The sequence below is a fragment of the Heptranchias perlo genome, chromosome 30 (assembly GCF_035084215.1).
Source record: "Heptranchias perlo isolate sHepPer1 chromosome 30, sHepPer1.hap1, whole genome shotgun sequence".
NCBI classification, from domain to species: domain Eukaryota; kingdom Metazoa; phylum Chordata; class Chondrichthyes; order Hexanchiformes; family Hexanchidae; genus Heptranchias; species Heptranchias perlo.
Window position 1 is genome coordinate 12,736,527 of NC_090354.1, and position 22,571 is coordinate 12,759,097.

A 22,571-nucleotide genomic window follows, 5' to 3' on the forward strand; every position below is an offset into this window, starting at 1 on the left:
TTCCTCTGTATCCTATTACGCACTTTCGTATTTCTCCAAGACAATATTAGGAAGAGTACCACATTACCCAAATTTTAGAGAAAAAAATTCTGTAGTAACTTCTGAATTATGCATTTTTCAACTTTTGTTTAGGTTACAGAAACAAATAGATAAAACTTTCTTGAAAGCTGAAAAGCAAAGACTACGAACTGAAAAGAGGCAACGCAAAGCAGAGTTTAAGGAGATTAAGAAACAGCTAAAACTGCAGAAAAAACATCTGCAATGGAATGGTGTGCATGTCATGGAACACTTGAATCAACCGATACAAGAACCTAAAGGAGTCCAGCGCACTTCAACAGTGTAAGTAGAAGGATCATTAACACTTCGGGGCAGCATTTTTGCAGTAAAATTAGAACCCATTGAACAGTTTTTTCCCCATGTTTTTGATGGTTCAACAAATGCTGCAAATAAATTTTGCGGTTCCGTATAGTTTTGTCCAGAAATTTGAACAAACTCTATAGTATAACCACATAACATCATTTTCATAATAAATCAATGATTATGAGACTGTATTGGTTGTTTATCTGAAGTTACCCCAAAGGTAGTAATTGTGTATTCTCCATATGTTGATGATAAATTGTCGATAGACACCAAAGACCAATTGTTCATGGAAAATAAACCATCAAGTGACACAGACTGCATTACTTACTAGTGCCGGAGGCACAAGTGAGTTGTGTTGGCTGCAACCCAAGTGATTTATTTTTGTTACCGCTGGTCTCTGATGTCTGTGCACTTAGAGGACAAAAGTGAGGTTTTTTTGGGGGGGTTTAAATAGTTTTTTTTTAATAACTTGGCAATTTTGAGTTGATTTACTGACATGTAGTTGGAGATTGTAGAGTTACAGGTATAATGTTTTGTGAAGCATTTTGAAATTGGCAAAAAAAACCACATTCAAAGACAATGTATTAAAACCCTTTGGAGAAAAAAATGTTTAGAAGTATTCGAACATGGAACCACCATCATGTGTTGGTGGTTTTTGAGACTTTAATCCATTCTAAGTCCTGATAGTTTGGAAAAAGAAATTCTAATAGCAGTGCTATGGAGGCATAAACCATCAATCTCCATACCACCCATATTGTGAAAGGTGCAATATGTGAAGTCTGTTTGACTGGTGAGTCAGCATTAAATAGTTTTCTTTTAAATCATTTAACTAATGCCACAGCTAAGCCTAAGGACAAATGGATATCAGCATAAAATATTCTTGCCTTATACTCCTTTTATTTCATTTTGGTGTTTTTGCTTTGATGGTTGCTAATATTTTTTATTTTGCAGGCCTGTTATTTCAACACTAAGTGCTGAATTTGTGGATGAGAACTTCCCTGATGGTACTCATCTTCAGCCAGGAATTAAATTTATCAAACACTGGAGAATGAAGAACACCGGCAATGCTAATTGGACATCTGCCACAAAAGTGAATAGCTGCCTTTCTCTGTTACAATTTAGCAAAAATTTTACTGTGTCTACACTGATAGTTAATTGATAAAATGGCAATGAAAGTAGTGTTGTAATCAAATTTTTTTGTTCTGTGGCTGTAAATGGATAGCCTCTCGGTCGGATATGACCATCGGCAAAATCTAATAACCTGTCTTCTAAGTGCTCTTTCACAGGTATGCAGGGTCATTGTATGTACTGTAGTTCACATCTGCTCTGTTCATTTGTTACAAACTTTTTTTGTACTTTTATTGTTGCTGTTTTCTGCTCAGTCATGCTCTATCTGCTCCCAGCTGAGCCAGCTACTGGAAAGTACAGGACATCAGCCCAGGCATGACTATTTCCCTTCCCTTCCCTTCCCTATCCCAACCCCTCACAGAAATGTATTTGGCCTTTGCTCAGTAACTTCCACAACAGTGTGGCTGATGTGAGGAATTAAATTTGCATTTTTTTCCCCACCCCCAAATGCCCGTGCTCCTTATGTGTTGTGTCATGGTGCTGAGTTACTCTTGAAGGGATTGCAGTAATTCAGCCCCTGGAGAGATGAGGAGTTTTGTCATTTTTTTCTTCCTCTTCTATGACCCAGATGAAATTTTTAATTAGTCCTTTTAGTTTAAAGTGGGAATTGTATGTTTGTGTTTTTATGTCGTTCCATTTTGACTGCTCTTAGTGCAAGAGTTTAAAGATTTAAATAGATAAGTGGTCCAAACAAAAGCCCTTTTGGATTTGGCTAAGAAATAGCAAGGGATCGATCACATTAATAGGATTATATTGAAGACCGCTGAACAAAGGAAAGGAAATAGACAGTGGTCATAATTGTAGGGAATTGCAATTAATTAAAAATAGTCTGGGAAAGGGAAGATGTTTCTGGTGAGAAAGGGGAGGTTTTATTCTTGTAGTGTGTTCAGGACTTTTTTTCAGTCAATATATTGGTGTTCCAATAAGAAAGGAAGCATTATATAACCTGGTTCTTGGTAATGGAGAGGAGCAAGTAGGTGACCTAAAGGTGATCACAATATAATTAGGTTCAGTGAAAGAAAAGAAAAAGAAAAGTTGAGGACAAGGGTACTTGACTGGAAAAGCAAATTATAGTGAGTTGAAAGAACCTTGTCCAGCTTAGATGGAAGGAAAATTTGTCAACCATTGATCCAGAATGGCAAAAATTTCAACAGAAGATGGAAAGGGTATAAATCAAGAACATTCCATTATGGGGGAAAAGGAATGAATCAAAGGCTGGGCTTGTATCGATGATTATGAAGATAAGTTTCAAATTTGTTCTGAACAAGAAAGTATTTAGCACTTACAGGACAGATTAAAAAAAAACAAATGTGAGAAGGCTACAAAAAGGCAGATTAGAAAGTCTAAGAGAGCATGGGAGAAAAATTATAAAAAAGATAAAAAGGACAATGAAAAAGCTTTCCAAATGGTCATTAGTAGTAACAGGATAGTCATGGTAGAGGTAGGATCACTAAGAAATGAAAAAGGCAAGCTTTTAATGGAGGCAGAGATATTAAGAACACTTGCCTCAGTTTTCATGGAGCATTGAGATTGTTTTACACAGATCTCTGTTGGTTCTCCAGTTAGTGGAAGTTAATATTCAAGTAAGAGGTAGTACTAAAGAAATTACTCAAAATTAAGGTAGACAAATCACCTGGACCAGATGCCTTGCATCGAGATATGTATCTCCATACTGTTTGATCTGGATCAATGTTGACAGCAGTTAAGGCCCAGTAGGTCCTCTCCAGTTGTCTGATGGTTTGTGAAAGTGGGGAGTGGGAAATGATTTATTAAAATCAAGTCAAACTAACTTGGTTCTAATTTTTAAAATACTGAAATTAACATATTTATTCTTTTCATGTTTTGACAGCTACAGTTCATGTGGGGGAATCTCACTCTGGCTTTCTCTGCAAAAAAGGAAGTTTCTGTTCCATTCCTGCAACCAGGAGACATTGGTATTGTGTCAGTGGAATTTATTGCACCCAACTTTGAAGGCACTTACACTTCGCATTGGCGCTTGGCTCATAAAGGGGAACAATTTGGACCCAGAGTATGGTGCAGCATTATTATTATTGACTCCCAGTTACTCACTGAAGCCCCAGATGGAAATGAAAATGCCCTTTTTAGCTCTGTCAAGACAAGATTTCCTGACAATCGGGTAAGTTGAATGAAGCAAATATTTGAACCCAGTGTGGGTTGTTCACTGTAGTAAAATTTTGTTTTGAGTTTTTTTGTACAACAGACTACCAAATTATATGAAAATTAGACTTTTCCTGTTTGTTTTAAACATTACATATTTTTGGAGAACTGCAATTTAAAAAAGCACATAAATTTGCCAGGTAGCATTACTTATTTATGACCCGTTCAGATAAACTAAACAGCAAAATATGTAGTTTTGTCAGTGCACATAACTGTTAAAGACTTTCTTTTTGATGTGAAGCAGTGTTATGGTGGACATCTTTGTAACCATGACTGTATATCTGGAATATCACATCTCAGTTTGGTGCCTGGATGCACTAAAATCAAACCGTGAGAATCAGGTGGTATACTTCCTGCTCCTGTTAAGTCCATTTGTTCCCTGCTGGAAAATGTGTGGATTAGGTTCTGCAACGATGCTTCCCATAGGAAAGTATTCTATTGATCTGTTCACCCCTTCTCTAGTTTTAGACATGGCAAATGGTGGCCACTCCATCACATGGAGGCTAATGGAACCTCTGCTGTTGTCTTGGCTGAGATCCGCTAACTCAGCACGTCTCCGGGATTGAACCCGAGATCGTCCTGGTTCAGAATTAACCTGTAAAGTTATTTCAGTAAATGATGAGATAGTTGAATAGTAGATTAATAGAGTTGGAATTTTCTTCTTTAGGACGAGGCTTCCTTGGATGCAGAGAACGAGGAGCAGCATCATGTGCCAGATCCTGAAGAAGCGAACTCTGCAGAAACAGCAGCTACAGCAGTAATCAACTATAAATACATGTTTTAGAGAGATGAGCGTACAATACTTAAAGGAGCTATGTGCCTTAACTTGATATTATTGGTAGAATTCCCATTGCTGTGATTCTACAACTAATAATCTGACAGGTTTTAAAATATGTTTTTTTTTAAAAAGGACATTTCTTTTTTTTCCTTTTCTGATTTCCTTCTTCCTTAAGGTTTGAAGACATGCTGGGGTATAGAGGCCAGCGCCTTCCAGTAACTTTGCTAAGTGGCCATTCTTCATGTGAGCTAAAACATAGGGCTAGATTTTCCACCAATTTTGATTCAGTGTATCTGGGGCAGCCGTGTGGAGATATTACTTGGGGATGCACTCTGTTATATCCCACCTCTTTTCCTTTTCCCCTCCCCCACCCCAATTTTCTGGTGGGTGGCCTCGTCTGTAGGCACGTGCATGCAAATTAAATTGGCCCTGAATGAACTCTGGACACGGGGGCTATCTGTTAAATTCTAGTGCCCAGCATTCTAAGTTTTGTGGAGGTATCCTTTGAATGAAGAGGGCCTTATGCACAGTGCTCCCAGAGCATGATCATGCACAAGCCCCATCAGCTGCTGTAAAAAATTGACCCCAGAAAGATTTTCTTCTGGCAGCTCGTGGCCACCTTCCTCCTCCCTTGGTAAGTCTTCATCCCCAGTCTAGTGTGACTTCATGGCAGAGGTTGAGGAGCCTGCCTCCTACATTCCAATTACCCTGGGACCAGAAATTTACATGAGATCGGGGAACATCTCCATGGCGGATGGAAGACCGGCCCCATCAGAGATATCCACCCTTTCATAAAATCCTATCCCTGATTGTCAGCAGGCTATTCCAGCATGTGGGCATCACAGCTGAGCCCAAACCTACCCTCACCCAAGATCCGCAGTAGGGATTATGAGATAGCAATCAAAAGTGATCAGGTAACTCCATAGAGGCCAGGGATTGAACTAGTGTCTTTGTGGTCTGTATGGGAACCTTACTTTTTTGATAGATTTATTTTTTTAAAAATTGAATCTGCCTGTTTGTTGCTAAAACCAGCATTGAAAACCGGTTTTCTGCAGTCTAATTAATCTGTTAACTGAAGCCAATGTTAAAAGCCCTATTTCCTGGGACTCATTTGTTCTTTAGTAACTCCATGACTGTCTGTTTCAGTATCTTTCTCATTGGCCTAGTCTAAACCTCAGCCTCGTGTTGCATAAGCCCTTGCTCCCTGCTGCTGCAGGGTTTCCTCTCTCTTCTTCGGCAGTGCCAGAGAATTAGCAAGAACTTAAAGGAAGTCAAGGATAACAATTCAGCCAATCAAAGCTCATAATTAGTGCATTAACTCTCCCATCTTGGTATCTAATTACATTTTGAATAATATCAGTCTCTACAGTGTTGCTTGGCTAATTATTCCAACCATTTATCACTCTTGACTAAAGAAGTTTTCCCTGTTGTCAAGTTTAAATTTACTTTTTACTAATTTGAATTTATGCTCTCTGGTCCTAGTTTCTTGGTATGGATAAGATCCTTCCGTAACTGCCTTTGTTCTATGCTAAAACAAAAGCAAAATACTGCGGATGCTGAAAATCTGAAATAAAAACAGAAAATGCTGGAAATACTCAACAGATCAGGCAGCAATGTTAACTCTCTGCTGCTGACTTGCTGAGTATTTCTAGCATTTTCTGTTTTTATTCCATTCTATGCTGTAAGGTTTTAAAGGGGAAGAATGTCATGAGGATTTTTTTTGTCCCAAGTATTATCCCTTTTTATGGAAGAAAATTAAAGTTTCACCTTAAATTCCTTTGTTTTTAATTTTCACGTAGCAGCTCCTTATTGGAGATCCTACTTGTAGGTCTCCATGATGATGGTACAAATTATGTTTTTTAATAAAAGAAATTTGGATGAAATTACAATTCTGTTACAAAATATGGAAATACTTCTCTGGATTTCCGTCTCCTTTTAAATTTCTCTAATCTTTTCTCATCGCTCCATCACTTTACACTTAGGATCGTGTTGCTCGTTCTCTGTACCCTTTCTAATGAATGTATGTATTTTTTGTGGCATAGTGGATAAGTGCAAAGCATTGCAATAAGGGAAAAATGGATAATTATTACATATTCCATGACTCTACTCATTGGAGTTCAGAAGAATGAGAGGCGATCTTATTGAAACATATAAGATTGTGAAGGGTCTTGATCGGGTGGATGCAGTAAGGATGTTCCCAAAGATGGGTGAAACTAGAACTAGGGGGCATAATCTTAGAATAAGGGGCTGCTCTTTCAAAACTGAGATGAGGAGAAACTTCTTCACTCAGAGGGTGGTAGGTCTGTGGAATTTGCTGCCCCAGGAAGCTGTGGAAGCTACATCATTAGATAAATTTAAAACAGAAATAGACAGTTTCCTAGAAGTAAAGGGAATTAGGGGTTATGGGGAGCGGGCAGGAAATTGGACATGAAGCTGAGTTCGGATCGGTCAATGCCCTGTGGGTGGCGGAGAGGGCCCAGGGGCTATGTGGCCGGGTCCTGCTCCGACTTCTTGTGTTCTTTAGATTTGTGGTTGGGATCAGATCAGCCATGATCTTATTGAATGGCGGAGCAGGCTCGAGGGGCCGATTGGCCTACTCCTGCTCCAATTTCTTATGTTCTTATAATATTGAAATAGCTTCAGGTGAAGTTGAAACAGATCTGGCGTATTAGTAGACTACGGTTAACATGCAAAGCAGCAATCAACTAAGCAAATAGAATGCTGAATTATATATGCAAAAGAGTAGAGTATTGAGTGGGAAGAAGTCATGTTTAAACAGTATACTGCGCTGTTCAAGCCACACCTTGAATACTGTGTCCAGTTTTTATCATTGAGACATAAGGGAGATAGATATTCAAGCCCTGGAGACGGTTCAGAAAAGAGCCATAAGATTGATCCATTGCATCAGAGGATTGCTAAAACTAGCAAGGCTTTGAAAGGAAGTGACTGTAAAGGGACTCCGAAGTATGTGTAAGATAATAAATGGTACAGAAATGGTAAATGTGGAACAGTACTTCAAATTAAACCTGGACACGGGGGCAAGGGGCATAGAATCAAACTGGTGAAAGGCAAATTTAGGACTGGTTTCAGAAAATTCTTTTGCACACTCCATGATCAAGAACTGGATTTGACTCCCAACAAGGTTAAGGAGTCCATCCCTAATTTGTTTAAATATAAAATTTATTTTTTAAAAGAACTCTTTTTAATTTTTAAGAAATCTAGAACTTTCAAGCTGATAAATTCACAAATTTTAGCAAATGGCAAGCAGATAGTAGTTTGTCCAAGACTGATAAAAGTTGTAATTTTCTTCTTTAGAACGGGACTGCAGATACTGAGAAGCAGCCGATTGTGCCAGATGTCGAAGAAGCAGAGTCTGCAAAAACAGCAGCCACAGCATTGCCCAAACTTCAGCGTAAAGACCAGAATATGAACTTTTACACAATGGTGCCATCTGTAGACCTTCTGACTGCCCAGGTATACCGTGTGCTGTAAAACCTGGACTGCACTGGATATGTATATTTCTGTTTTGAGTTCAAACAATTTGTATCTTGCAGAATAAACTATATATTAGCATGGTTTACATATTAGGAACTGATGCACAGAGCAAATGGAACATTTCACTCTTAAACCAGCAGGTTTATCTGTTTTTACCTATGCGATTATGTGTGTACATTCCAAAATTTGTCATTTTTGTGAGTACTGTAGTTGTGAGGATGACTGTAGTAAGGAAGCATTGTAATTTTGTGTCCTCAATGTTCCAGGACTTGCTTTCATTTGAACTGTTGGACATAAATATTGTGCAGGAAATGGAACATGTGCCAAACAACACCCCAGTTGGTAAGATTTCAAATTACTTGGATCTCCTAAAGAGAGTTAGTCTTGTATTCCATTTTACCAATAAAGCCTTTTGATTTAACTGCTATCTCGATAGAAAACCCTAGTCTGATAAAGGCGTTGAGTTAATTTTGACCAAGTTTTAATCTTAAAATGCATTTAAAACTGCATTGTAAAAAACAAAATAGTGAAGAATATAAGACCTCCTTACAAAAAATAGGTTCTGACTGCTTTGTTGGTACAGGTACTGTTACCAGACAGTTATTAATTTTTGAGTCCATCATTACTAAAAACTTGATCTAAATCCCACATACACCATTTCTGACTCCTGTTAAACTAGTAAGTATGGGCATGAACCTAACCATGCATAATTGAAGCTGATAAAATCTTAAACATCTTTGCCTAAGATTACACCAGCACAGTTTGTTGGAACACTCTCCCTCGTATAGCAGAACAAGCAAGGTAATGTCAGTCTCTAGTTAAATTAGCATTCTAAAGTAAATACGAAGACTTAAAAATTGTTCCTTTTTTTCATTAGAATAATTCAGATTACAGGGCTATGATCGAAGTATTTAAAATTATGAAATCCTGTTGCCCAGGTAATTTTGGAAAATTTACTGTTCATATAATTTCAATTTGCAAAGCGGCCAGCTGCTTTCTGTGTTTTAATCCACGTTGCTACCAATTTGGAACAGTTGTGACAATTTTGTCATATTGGGACTTGTCAAGTATGCAGTGAAGGCCTTTTTTGGGTCCTAATATAGAATAATGGAGAGATGCAAAAATTTTTGCAAAGCAGCAATGGAGACTGGCAGGTGGAGATAAGGTTGTAGTTTCTATGCTTTCATCTAAACTTCAGGATTTTGTTACTGCATGTAATGCCCTTGTTCCCATATTTGCCTTGTATCCAGTTTTGATTTTTGGGATTATTACATTTTTGATTATTGCTGGAACTTGGAGGTCTTGTATACTTTTGGCAAGACATCTATTACAATATGTGTTGTGGCTGTTGCTTATGTGACTGATAGAGAAGTGTTACAAGATTGTGTGCAGTGAAGCACTGGATTATTCACTAGTTTGTGTAAGCTTCATTACCTTTGAAAAGACCTCTCAAAAAAAAAGTTATGTAATCATACTATCTGTTAGTTTTTACATATTTCAGTTTTAGAATTTAAAATTCTGCTTTTATTTCCTAGACATGACTCCGTGCATGTCACCGTTGCCCTATGACGGCCCATTAATGGAGAGGCCAGGTCTAGGTCAAATTGAAGAGGAAAATGAAGCTAACTTCAAGTCGCGGTTTAGTAAGAACATTTTTGGTTTTCATTTGGAAACTATGGACTCAGATTTAACAACTTGAATTGTAGTAGTAATTCACAGTTTTTTGTTATCTGGAACTGAACTTCTCTGGTATTGAATCCGCCTTGCGGTGAAGTCTGTCTCTGTATTGAAACGTCTAGTGGTTATGTTCCACCTAGTGGTGAAGTACAGTCTAAATCCTCAAGTTTTTTTGTTTTTAACTTTTACTGATTTTTCACATTAAATTTGCAGACTTCAAAATTATTCCTAGTCTTAATTTTTTTTTCATCTGGGAATTTCTAGCTGTGATTTTTTTTTTAAATTGCTATTATTTCCCCTGAATTTCTATACTTTAATTCTTGCGACATTTGGTTCTTATCTCTTTCAGTTGCACATGGAGACACTATATGGGGTGGTGTGCAGGTTTTTTTTTCTCATCTCCTGATCAATTTAAACTAAATAAAATGACTCAAATTAAGCTGGAATTTATTTTTTTTAAAAGATATAATCAGTGAAAATAATAAGTGAATTAATGCATTTTTGCACAGTTGAATCCTGCAATTTTCCATTCGGAATGAGTATTTTTCCTTTTTGTTAATTTTTTTAAATTTTAAATTAAAACAAAGACCTCTGTCTATTTTAAACTGTAAATTTCATCTTGTGGTTCAACTCGGAATACAAAGTTCCTGCAGCTAGCTGGGAAAACAAATAAATGCGACTTTTTTTAAAAACTCAGTGGACTTGCGTTTTGTTTGTTTTTTACGAGCGTTTTCATTTGTGCTTTAAATTATAAGTGTTCTAATTATAGGGGGTGAATTTTCACGACAAAAAGCCTGGGACTGTTGGTTGATTTTGGCAGCTTATTCTTTACTACGGCCTTCGAAGAAAATGGACACGGGAGAATTGAAACAAAATTCTTTCCCTCCAAAAATACATACATATTGTGTGTTTGAATTCAATAAATCTGGTCATTTATGGGCTAGTACCTGCAAAAATGCTCAAGAAAGCTGCTGAATTATTGTTTTTTTAAAATAAAACTATTCACTAATGTCCTTCGTAGAAGGGAACTTGTCACCCATCCATGTGCCTCTATTCCACACTATGCAGTTGACTCTTAATGCCCTCAGGGCAGCTAACAATGGGCAATAAATGCATTACCCACATCCTGAGAACAAGTTAAAAATGAATGTAATAATTGATGATACTCTCACAGTAATGAATTGTTAGGACTGCATACCTGTGTAGTAATACTATATCTAGCTATCAATGAACATTGGAATACCACTTCAGTGGTTTGAAAAATACAGTTTACAATTATGAGGGTGACTTTGTAGTTAATAGCTGTTGTTTTGAAGTCTATTTAAAAAAAAAAATTAAATTTGAATGCTACACTTTGAGAATTCTTCACTAAATCCTGCGATTTGTGCTGTGCGTCTAAGTAGTAGCAATCCAGTTTTTAATTTTAAAAAGGGAATTTGGTAATGCATATTAATTATATTTGATGCTCATGTTATCTCTCTTTGCAGACGTGACGCTGGGGGGAAAGCCAACAGACCACCTTCATTTAGAGGAGGGAGAGGAGGACATCAGCGGGACTCAGTTTGTCTGTGAGACAGTTATTCGTTCTCTAGCTTTAGATGAAGCACCTGATTTGCTGCCACGCCGCAGGGATAAACCAGACAGTAAGCATTTGTAGGAGATAAAAGAGACTGCATTCGTCTACCCAATAGTGGTAGAGTGCTATTAGCATTCTGAATGTCTGTGGAAAATATGAACAGTTGTGGTCTGTGCCGATTTGAAAGTAGAGTTCCTAGAAATGCCCTTCAGGAAAGAGGCTGCTGTGCTATATGTTTAACTACTATAAATGGTTCCATTTGCTGTTAAGTAATAGTTCAGTGTTTGACATCAGAATTGCCATTTCTCAATTGGAAAATTGCTTGGAATAAAAATTGTTGCTTGTTTAGTGCTCTATCCTGGTCTCTTATGTTTTCCACTTGAGTTGATTGGTTAAAACTATCACTTTATAGTCATTTGTTTTTAAAATAAAATGTTCTCCATAATGTAACCATCTTGAAATAATTAGATCAAAGATAAGAATTTTTTTAAAAACCTTTTTATGTACTTGTGTACACTGTGAAGTTCAAGTAAGAAAGATCTGTTTCTGTTTGGAATAGTGCTAGTGTTGCTTTTTTGGTACATTTGTAATAATGTTTAAGAATTAAACTGAAGAAATAGAAATCCTGAATTAATCATAGAATCATAGAATCATAGAAGTTACAACATGGAAACAGGCCCTTCGGCCCAACATGTCCATGTCGCCCAGTTCATACCACTAAGCTAGTCCCAATTGCCTGCACTTGGCCCATATCCCTCGATACCCATCTTCCCCATGTAACTGTCCAAATGCTTTTTAAAAGACAAAATTGTACCCGCCTCTACTACTGCCTCTGGCAGCTCGTTCCAGACACTCACCACCCTTTGAGTGAAAAAATTGCCCCTCTGGATCCTTTTGTATCTCTCCCCTCTCACCTTAAATCTGTGCCCCCTCGTTATAGACTCCCCTACCTTTGGGAAAAGATTTTGACTATCGACCTTATCTATGCCCCTCATTATTTTATAGACTTCTATAAGATCACCCCTTAACCTCCTACTCTCCAGGGAATAAAGTCCCAGTCTGTCTAACCTCTCCCTGTAAGTCAAACCATCAAGTCCCGGTAGCATCCTAGTAAATCTTTTCTGCACTCTTTCTAGTTTAATAATATCCTTTCTATAATAGGGTGACCAGAACTGTACACAGTACTCCAAGTGTGGCCTCACCAATGCCCTGTACAACTTCAACAAGACATCCCAACTCCTGCATTCAATGTTCTGACCAATGAAACCAAGCATGCTGAATGCCTTCTTCACCACCCTATCCACCTGTGACTCCACTTTCAAGGAGCTATGAATCTGTACTCCTAGATCTCTTTGTTCTATAACTCTCCCCAACGCCCTACCATTAACGGAGTAGGTCCTGGCCCGATTCGATCTACCAAAATGCATCACCTCACATTTATCTAAATTAAACTCCATCTGCCATTCATCGGCCCACTGGCCCAATTTATCAAGATCCCGTTGCAATCCTAGATAACCTTCTTCACTGTCCACAATGCCACCAATCTTGGTGTCATCTGCAAACTTACTAACCATGCCTCCTAAATTCTCATCCAAATCATTAATATAAATAACAAATAACAGCGGACCCAGCACCGATCCCTGAGGCACACCGCTGGACACAGGCATCCAGTTTGAAAAACAACCCTCGACAACCACCCTCTGTCTTCTGTCGTCAAGCCAATTTTGTATCCAATTGGCTACCTCACCTTGGATCCCATGAGATTTAACCTTATGTAACAACCTACCATGCGGTACCTTGTCAAATGCTTTGCTGAAGTCCATGTAGACCACGTCTACTGCACAGCCCTCATCTATCTTCTTGGTTACCCCTTCAAAAAACTCAATCAAATTCGTGAGACATGATTTTCCTCTCACAAAACCATGCTGACTGTTCCTAATTAGTCCCTGCCTCTCCAAATGCCTGTAGATTCTGTCCCTCAGAATACCCTCTAACAACTTACCCACTACAGATGTCAGGCTCACTGGTCTGTAGTTCCCAGGCTTTTCCCTGCCGCCCTTCTTAAACAAAGGCACAAAGGTGGATGATTCAAATATCTCTGCTAGGGGACCCGCAATTTCCTCCCTAACCTCCCATAACGTCCTGGGATACATTTCATCAGGTCCCGGAGATTTATCTACCTTGATGCGCGTTAAGACTTCCAGCACCTCCCTCTCTGTAATATGTACACTCCTCAAGACATCACTATTTATTTCCCCAAGTTCCCTAACATCCATGCCTTTCTCAACCGTAAATACCGATGTGAAATATTCATTCAGGATCTCACCCATCTCTTGTGGTTCCGCACATAAATGACCTTGTTGATCCTTAAGAGGCCCTACTCTCTCCCTAGTTACCCTTTTGCCCTTTATGTATTTGTAGAAGCTCTTTGGATTCACCTTTGCCTGATCTGCCAAAGCAATCTCATATCCCCTTTTTGCCCTCCTGATTTCTCTCTTAACTCTACTCCGGCAATCTCTATACTCTTCAAGGGATCCACTTGATCCCAGCTGCCTATGCATGTCATATGCCTCCTTCTTATTTTTGACTAGTGCCTCAATCTCCCGAGTCATCCAAGGTTCCCTACTTCTACCAGCCTTGCCCTTCACTTTATAAGGAATGTGCTTACACTGAACCCTGGTTAACACACTTTTGAAAGCCTCCCACTTACCAGACGTCCCTTTGCCTGCCAACAGACTCTCCCAATCAACTTCTGAAAGTTCCTGTCTAATACCATCAAAATTGGCCTTTCCCCAATTTAGAATTTTAACTTTTGGGCCAGACCTATCCTTCTCCATAGCTATCTTAAAACTAATGGAATTATGATCACTGGTCTCAAAGTGATCCCTCACTAACACTTCTGTCACCTGCCCTTCCTTATTTCCCAAGAGGAGGTCAAGTTTTGCCCCCTCTCTAGTCGGGCCATCCACATACTGAATGAGAAATTCCTCCTGAATACACTCAACAAATTTCTCTCCATCCAAGCCCCTAATGCTATGGCTGTCCCAGTCAATGTTGGGAAAGTTAAAGTCCCCTACTTTTACCACCCTATTTTTCTTGCAGCTGTCTGTAATCTCCTTACATATTTGCTCCTCAATTTCCCGTTGACTATTTGGGGGTCTGTAGTACAATCCTATCAAAGTGATCTCTCCCTTCTTATTTTTCAGTTCTACCCATATGGACTCAGTGGGCGAACCCTCGGATATATCCCCTCTCACTACTGCCGTGATGTTCTCCCTAATCAAGAACGCAACTCCCCCTCCTCTCTTACCTCCTGCTCTATCTTTCCTATAGCATCTGTACCCTGGAACATTGAGCTGCCAGTCCTGCCCCTCCCTTAGCCATGTTTCAGTAATAGCTATAACATCCCAGTCCCATGTACCCATCCATGCCCTGAGTTCATCTGCCTTGCCCATCAGACTTCTTGCATTGAAATAAATGCAGTTTAATCTAGTCTTCCCTTGGTCTTTGCCCTGCTTTCTCAGACCATCTGTCCGGTCATGTTCTGTACACTCTCCCTTACTGCCTTTTGTTTCTGTCACCACTTTATTTCCCACTGACTTCCTGCATCGGTTCCCATCCCCCTGCCACATTAGTTTAAACCCTCCCCAACAGCACTAGCAAACACTCCCCCTAGGACATTGGTTCCAGTCCTGCCCAGATGCAGACCGTCCAATTTGTACTGGTCCCACCTCCCCCAGAACCGGTTCCAATGGCCCAGGAATTTGAATCCCTCCCTCTTGCACCATCTCTCAAGCCACGTATTCATCTTAGCTATCCTGTCATTCCTACTCTGACTAGCCCGTGGCACTGGTAGCAATCCTGAGATTACTACCTTTGAGGTCCTACTCTTTAGTTTAACTCCTAACTCCCTAAATTCAGCTTGTAGGACCTCATCCTGTTTTTTACCTATATCGTTGGTGCCTATATGCACCACGACAACTGGCTGTTCACCCTCCCCCTCCAGAATGTCCTGCAGCCGCTCCGAGACATCCTTGACCCTTGCACCAGGGAGGCAACATACCATCCTGGAGTCTCGGTTGCGTCCGCAGAAACGCCTGTCTATTCCCCTTACAATCGAGTCCCCTATCACTATAGCTCTGCCACTCTTTTTCCTGCCCTCCTGTGCAGCAGAGCCAGCCACGGTGCCATGAACCTGGCCACTGCCACCTTCCCCTGGTGAGCCATCTCCGCCAACAGTATCCAAAACGGTATACCTGTTTTGGAGGGAGATGACCGCAGGGGACCCCTGCACTGCCTTCCTACTCTTCCTCTGTCTGTTGGTCACCCATTCACTATCTCCCTCAGTAATTTTTATCTGCGGTGTGACCAACTCACTGAACGTGCTATCCACGACTTTCTCAGCATCGCGGATGCTCCAAAGTGAGTCCATCCGCAGCTCCAGAGCCGTCAAGCGGTCAAACAATAGCTGCAGCTGGACACACTTCCCGCAGGTGAAGGAATCAGGGATACAGGAAGGAGCCCTGAATTCCCACATCCCACAAGAGGAACATGACACGGCGCTGGGATCTCCTGCCATGACTTAACCCTTAAATTAGCTTAAGAACAACTACAATGTCAAGAGAAAAAAAAAGGAAAGAAAAACTACTTACCACTCCCTTTAAGGAGTTTACTCCTTTAAATTGTTCTCAATTTAGAGAATGTTAACTACACTAGGGACCTTGATTCACTAAAAAATAAACGCTACTTCCTATAAGACCTGCAGACCTTCCCTTTCCTTTTTCCTTCAGTTACTGTAGATAAGGAGAAATACTCACCTGAACCTACTCACCAATCAGGTGCCTCCCCTGTGTCGCGTCCCGATCTGATTCCTGACGTCACTTCGAACTCGGTCGCAGCTCCGCTCCGCTCGGCTCCTCTCAGCGCTCTGAAATCCCGCCTTTTATCGGACGCTCCCTCCGCTCGGCTCCTCTCAGCTGTTCTCAGCGCTCTGAAATCCCGCCTTTTATCGGACGCTCCCTCCGCTCGGCTCGGCTCCTCTCAGCTGTTCTCAGCGCTCTGAAATCCCGCCTTTTATCGGACGCTCCCTCCGCTCGGCTCGGCTCCTCTCAGCTGTTCTCAGCGCTCTGAAATCCCGCCTTTTATCGGACGCTCCCTCCGCTCGGCTCGGCTCCTCTCAGCTGTTCTCAGCGCTCTGAAATCCCGCCTTTTATCGGACGCTCCCTCCGCTCGGCTCGGCTCCTCTCAGCTGTTCTCAGCGCTCTGAAATCCCGCCTTTTATCGGACGCTCCCTCCGCTCGGCTCGGCTCCTATAAGCAACACAATATTATAAAATATTGTGTTGCTTATAGTGAGCTGCTAAATGATCACAAAAAACACTGCAAGTCAAATATCCAATGAGCTGCCTGTTTTTGTGAGACTGGTCTCTCTTTTTAACAACATTATAAAGCAAGAAGGAGTAAAGGCTCTTACTGTCACACATTATATAGAATCAGTTCTTCTCTCAAACCCATTTTGTCTCCTATGGAAAAAGATTCTTCAAAGTAAATCTAGTGAAACCGCAGAATACCTATCCATGCATCTTATGTGGTTCATCCAGGACTGGTTGTCTACTTTGAGATAGTGTTTCCAAGGTCAAGTAACTTCTTGTTCCACACAGTATTGAATCATCACTATCTGTACTTAATGATTTATCTATTTAGTGGTGCATTGCGGCATTTAAAGTATAGAAATAGAGGGAAGTTGTTTCCAACATTTCCAGAAACAGTAGTGAATGAATGGTATTCAGTTTTCTAGAATGACTGGAGTTTGTTTGTTTCTTAAGTGAATTTTTTGTTTGGTGATAAAGGGGAGAAGGAAAACATGCACAATAATGGAGTGTGCTTTGGGTAGGTACAGGAAGTTTTAGGACCATACCTTTGGCTAACATATATACAGTCCTCAAAGCTACATAAATATAAACCACTTTACTAAAAAAAAATGAAGATAAAGTGAAGCCAGTAACATCACCTCTTTTCCCTTTTTGATCTTGTTATAGAAGCAAACCAAAAAGGGAAGAAAAGCATTTAGCTAAATTAATTCCCCCCCCCCCAATATGCACACAAATTATCCAGTTGTTCGTCACTCATGCTGTTAATCTGTTTTTCATTTTAACAGACACCTCCCAAGATGTGCAAGAAATCTGCAGCTCTGACATTGGTAGCAGAGAAGGGAAACCTGGAAAAAACATTATGATAACAGCTACTGCTACAGGACAGACAGACAAACCTTGCACAGAAGAAGAGCTGCTGCCAGAGAAAGGTAACTGAAGCAGAACTTGAGGGTTTTGAAAGCATGCAATTTAATTCAGCTGCAGGACATTGGATTAAGAGGCTAAGCATATTTATTTTGGAAACTTTTGAGTGTAAAAATAAGGAAATCTTAAAAATTAATTAAAGCAAAAATGACACTTGTTAAAGGGCAAGTCTAGGGGGATTATCTTCTATTCAGAGTAACCCCTATCTCTGTATGAAAAAAATATGGTAACTCATATTTACTATTAATAGTAAATGTTGCACTAACCTCTTGGAGACCTGCCATTCCAAGTTTCCTTCCCTTCTCAGCTGCTCCATGACACAAGTTGTGGAGAGGGCCTACATGGATCTCTGGTTGACTCCATTCACTTCAGTGGAGGCCTGTAAATCAGATCCACCTTGGAGCCATTGCATAGCCAAGCAACTCTAGAAAAACACATGACCAATTGCAGTTGAGTTCTGCTACATTTAGTGCCATCCTTATTACCTTTTTGATATTTGATTTTCCATATTTCGCTGGCTTTTGTAAGTATGGTGACCAAAACTGCACTGTAAAACCAAATGTGTCACCAGTATTTTGTAGAGAATCAGTATCAAGTCCTTGAACTCCATAGATGCCACTCTTGAGCTTCACTATTGAGTGTAATTTAAACAGATGATGAGATTACTCACAAATTTTTGATAGATAAACAATTGAACTGTTGTTTGCTTCTGACTTCCAGATAAGGATCTTGAAACTGATGCGGCCGATAGTGCCAGTGACAGCTTTGAAGAAGAAAAGTATGAAATACAAAGCCAAGTGTCCTCGGACTGTTCAGAGGACTACATTATCATCCTACCTGAGTGTTTTGATACGAGTCGCCCTCTGGGAGAATCTATGTATAGTTCCGCTCTTTCCCAACCTGAAGAAATCGAGGACGAGATAGAAGTGGTATCAGATGCAGAGGTCACTGAGAGTGAAAATGCTGTCAGTGAAAACAGGCCTCAGTTGCATAACATTAATGATATATTGTGTACATCTCAGACACTGGATATGGAGCCCCTTAAACCAGAGGTAGTGTCTGCTCCTTTGCACCACCAAAGGTAGGATTATTTAGTAGGTAATTCTTTGTAGCAAATATTCTTATAGTATTTGGTTGAAAATAACTCTACTGTAAATTATATCGGTGGCTACATTAAAGGTTTAAGTCTTTAGCATTCAGTCTCCAAAGTGCATAATCTTCTGTTTGATCATCTGTGCTTAAGAGTGTTTCTGCATGCACAAGTTTTGAAATTTAGTCAGGTAACAATTCTCGTGTTTTCAAAACTGCAAATGATAGGTTATTTACCAGTGATTCTTGTGAAACACTTTGACAAACATTCAAAAATCTTTTATTGGCTCCCTGATGGCTTAAAAGTAAAGATCCTGTCTCTGAGTCAAGCAGACTAGGAGGATCTTAAGGTAAATCCACAGTCTGTGCTGAGTTAGCTGACATTAATCGGGGAGCTATAATTGTCCTCAGTGCTCCTGGGTAAGAAAGGAAAATTTTTCCAGAGTTCCTATTCCTTATCAATATCCAGTGACTATTTGTAGAAGTGTGGACGCTGGGGGCAAGAGTGATCAGATTTCGTTGTGATACTCCCTTGCTTGAATAACCTCCACCCTCCCTATGAAAACTCACACATGAGTAGAGTTCACCAGATACCAAAGGGTGAGAACCACCTATGGAGCTGTATCCCAGCATGGAATCAATGCTGTCAGGAGATTAGGAGATGCAAGAAAACTAGTGAAGTAAAAATATGTAGGGGGTAATTTTCTAATTAATTGATAGGTGAAGAGATAGACTGATTGCTGCTTCACAATTAATCTCTCTGTTCTACCTTTCTATTCTTAGTAAAAACATTTAGCAAATGTTCCATGTTAAAGTTTTTGATGCAATGAATTTGTTGCTAAGAGCAATTTGTGCTTTGAGGAGCAACTTGAGCTAATTAAACGTGCTTTTGCTTTGTACTTTAGTCTTTGATCATGCATTATTGCCATTATTATAAAGAAACAAAGAGCTTGCATTTATATAGTGCCTTTCACGGCCTAAGGATATCCCAAAGCACTTTACAGCCAATGAAATACATGTGAAGTGTAGTCACTGTTGTAATGTTAGGAAATGCGGCAGCCAATTTTCACACAGCAAAATCCCACAAACAGCAATGAGATGACGGCCAGATAATCTGTTGGTTGAGGGATAAATGTTGGCCAGGACACCAGAGAAGGTAGAAGGGGCCTCGGTTTAACGTCTCATCCGAAAGACCACACCTCCGACAATGCAGCACTCCCTCGGTACTGCACTGTAGTGTCAGTCTAGATTATGTTGCTCAAATCTCTGGATTGGGATTTGAACCCAGAGGCGAGAGTGCTACCACTGAGTCAAGGCTGACACCTGCCATAAGAGGCCTGATGGAAACCGGGCGGGTGAGCAGTTAAAATAATGAGTCAGTTACCCCCACCAATCCCGCTTCCTTCCCACTGTGTCCCCATATTAACCTGCTCTTTTGAGCAGGACACACAGGAAAGAAGCAGTGTCCTGTTTTAAATATGCAGATCGGGTCCGATGATGACATCAGGATGCAATCTGTAATTTCAAGCTGAGGCCTGAGCAGGGGGGCAGTGTTTGCTTCCCCGTCAGGCAAAACCTGCCGGGAGCAGGATCCTGGACCAGAAGAGGCGCAGAAGGTAAGTTTTAAATTTATTTTTCAGGTTTCCCTGTGAGCCCAGGAGGGGTTCCTCCAGGTCTCACAAGGAAGCTTTGGCCCTCCCTTGCACCGGGCACCCCCTTCCTCCTGATCACGGCCAGACCCCCCTCTTCCCCCGATCATGGCCAAAGCCTCCACTAACTGCTGGGGATCTGTGGGAAATCCCAGGGCTTAGAGGGGCCACGTGTACAATCGCCCCGAGAGGCAGCAACCTCTTCTGTGCTGACTCTAGCCTTGCTCCTGCTGCTGAGCACCTCCTCAGGCCATCTGCAAATTCCTGCTCCCGTCCGCCGGCTAGGCTGTCAATTTGGCCGGCTGTGTGAGGGTCCGCATTCTTTTATTTAAATGAAGCCCTACCATTAGGATCGGCAGGACCTCCCAAGACCCCGGCCTTGCTGGATTTTCCCTGCACTGCCGTGCTCCCCCGCATCCTCTCTGCCTCCCCAATAATATCCGGGCCAAGGAGTTTAACCTGACTTTATCATTTAGCATTATGATAAATGAAAGTCAAATACATGGACAATAACATTTTAATTTCTTTTCCTGTTCCGTTGTTGAAGGAGTGATGGCTCAACAGAAAATTCAAACGAAGTCCATTCTGATGTGTCGGAGATGTCTGATGTAGAGAATCCTACAGTTAGATCACCTGTTCATCAACAAAAAAATGGTAATATATAATATCACAATTTAACAATACTTTTTTAAGTTTCTGTATTGTTATAGCTTCTCCATCATGGTTATTCACCATTATGTCCTTTTAGCTTCTTTTCGTTCCCTTTTTCAGATGCAGAATAGCTGCTCTGTTACAGTGGATTTATAGATAGTGCTACAAGTTTAAAGATAATTATTGCAATTGGTTTGGATGCTAAGAAAAAGCGTGAATGATGGAAATCTCAAATTTAAAAAATGGTGAAAATACACAGATCAGCATCTGAAAGAGAGTGTAAGATTAACTTTTCAGGTGTGACCTGTCATCAGTTCTGGATCCAACTGCTATGCATTTCTATTTTTATTCCAATATTTATTGTCCTGTGTCCAACATACTATTTTGACCAAATACTTGGATCAGTTGTACAATTACATACTTGTGTAACTAAATCCAACTAAAAGAAAGACTTGTGTTTACACAGTACCTTACTTTGTCTTAAAAATCTGTGATTCACATACAATTTAGTTACTTTGGAAGTGCAGTGACTTGTTATGTGGTAAAAATCAGTGGCACACTACAGGTTTCTATCCCTTTTAACTTCAATATAAACAGTTTTATAATGACTTTTCACTTTACTTTCTGCTGTCAGTTTTTTTTCCAGTTTCTTCCACCAATTTTTGTTCCTTTGCTTCCTTTCCAGCTGGCAATGCCTCCACGCTGGGGTACAGTTCCATGGGCACCAACTACCTCCTGTTACCTTGGCCAAGTGGCTATTAGTCATGTGCCAGTCTTGACAGTGTGTGTTAGCAGGCTGTTTGACCACGGAGGGTGATGCACCTGAGCTGATCCTGTCCTCACCCCATGCACTTTCTGTGGAAGTCGCTGGACCTCCATCGGGAGTGATGTTTTTTTTCCTGCCTACCCTTGGGTTGCTCAGACCAATATTAGCATCCCAACTGCTACCCTGGCTGAGATTAGCTAACTCAACACAGACTGAGGATAGAACCTGGAACTTTTAAGGTCTGTATGGCTCAGGTCTGATAATCTCATGAGTCTTTGAGCGACCACACCATTGTTCTTTTAATTCTAAGCATTATTTACGATACAGCCTTTTAGCTGCTGTTAATAACAAAAATATGCTTGGTTAAAGCTGCCACCATATGAGCTTTTCTGATGGATCAATGGAGAAAATGCCTTGTTTTCTGTGTACTATCAGCAAACCTTTTTTTTGCTTTAAACCATCTTAACATTTTAAGGTAATTGTCATACTGTTTGTTCTCAGTGTCTACACGTTTGGAAGTAGAATGTGCAGAACTACCGAGGACCATGAATAATAGACAAGTGCAGTGCCCACACTTAAGGTGACAACACTATCTACTATGTAGACTTGGTATTAAAAAAATATGCTTTTGTAATATAACACTAGCTGCTTGCCGTCTGATTTTGGTGGAGCTGAAAGTGTTCAAGGTGGAAATGCATATGCTTTTTACCTGCATCAATTTTGTAGTTTTAGTGATATTTCTGTACCAGAGATGCTAATTCCACTGTGCAAATCAGCAGAAACATTACTGTTAGCCTGGGCTCAGTGGTAGGACTCTCGCCTTGAGTCAGAAGGTCACTGATTCAAGTCCCACTCCAGTAGCTTGAGCACGTAATTTAGGCTGACACTTTAGTGCAGAATTGAGGAAGTGTTGCACTGTGGGAGGTGCC

The 22,571-nt window shown here is 40.4% G+C and overlaps 1 protein-coding gene across 2 annotated transcripts in view; it reads left to right on the forward strand.

The window, feature by feature from the left end:
- The window catches only part of nbr1a (NBR1 autophagy cargo receptor a), a 51,631-nt gene that overhangs the window by 20,051 nt on the left and 9,009 nt on the right, over positions 1-22,571 (forward strand). For both annotated transcript variants that reach the window (XM_067968932.1, XM_067968931.1), the window contains exons 9-20: positions 133-339; positions 1,312-1,450; positions 3,338-3,625; positions 4,334-4,423; positions 7,760-7,918; positions 8,206-8,281; positions 9,475-9,582; positions 11,104-11,259; positions 17,349-17,492; positions 18,208-18,568; positions 20,773-20,879; positions 22,144-22,222. In XM_067968932.1, coding sequence (XP_067825033.1) covers positions 133-339; positions 1,312-1,450; positions 3,338-3,625; positions 4,334-4,423; positions 7,760-7,918; positions 8,206-8,281; positions 9,475-9,582; positions 11,104-11,259; positions 17,349-17,492; positions 18,208-18,568; positions 20,773-20,879; positions 22,144-22,222 — 1,914 coding nt within the window. The remainder of the gene's footprint in view (positions 1-132; positions 340-1,311; positions 1,451-3,337; positions 3,626-4,333; positions 4,424-7,759; positions 7,919-8,205; positions 8,282-9,474; positions 9,583-11,103; positions 11,260-17,348; positions 17,493-18,207; positions 18,569-20,772; positions 20,880-22,143; positions 22,223-22,571) is intronic.